This window comes from Dinoponera quadriceps, unplaced genomic scaffold, assembly GCF_001313825.1.
Source record: "Dinoponera quadriceps isolate SergipeBrazil2010 unplaced genomic scaffold, ASM131382v1 C3857331, whole genome shotgun sequence".
NCBI classification, from domain to species: Eukaryota; Metazoa; Arthropoda; class Insecta; order Hymenoptera; family Formicidae; genus Dinoponera; species Dinoponera quadriceps.
The window spans coordinates 1-514 of NW_014567579.1; the positions used below are offsets into that span (position 1 = coordinate 1).

At 50.0% G+C, this 514-nt stretch overlaps 1 protein-coding gene across 1 annotated transcript; it reads right to left on the minus strand.

Moving 5' to 3' along the window:
- Window positions 1–5: 5 nt before the first annotated feature.
- Window positions 6–470, minus strand: LOC106751482 (protein yellow-like; the record flags this gene model as incomplete). Its single annotated transcript, XM_014632380.1, has 1 exon — window positions 6–470. A coding segment is annotated over one exon (465 nt), but the record flags the coding sequence as incomplete, so codon positions are not given.
- Between the last annotated feature and the right edge of the window lie 44 nt (window positions 471–514).

Sequence of the window (514 nt, forward strand, 5' to 3'; positions counted from 1 at the left end):
ATAACGGAAGTGGGCACCCAACTTTCGACTCTGCTGGCCAGTGAATGGAAGTACAAGATTCTGTCACCGTTCTCGTTCATGGGGCTTAGGGCGAGACCTATAATGCCGTCCATGAGATCGAACATATTTCCTTGGATGTCAAACGTTCCGTAAGGTGGATAAGGATAGAACAGCTTGTTGCTGATCTTCCAGGATTGGGTGTTTTGATGATCGTAGACGAGCAACGCGAATCCGGTCACGTCAGCGATGTAGACAAACGTGTTGCCACACTTGTCCCCGACCTTACCGTCACGAACGTCGACCGCGAGCGTGACGAACAATGAATCGTCCTTGAACTGCTCCTTGGGGAACTTGTACTGGCTCAGGATTTTGTTCGTTCGCAGCGAGAAAGACAGCAGTTGAGGACGGCAGATTTGTCGGTCACCGAGCTTGCCGGTGTCGAGGACCCACAATCTCTCGCACGAGTCCACCTGTGATTACATTTTCTCCTTATATCCTTTCCTTTATACTATAC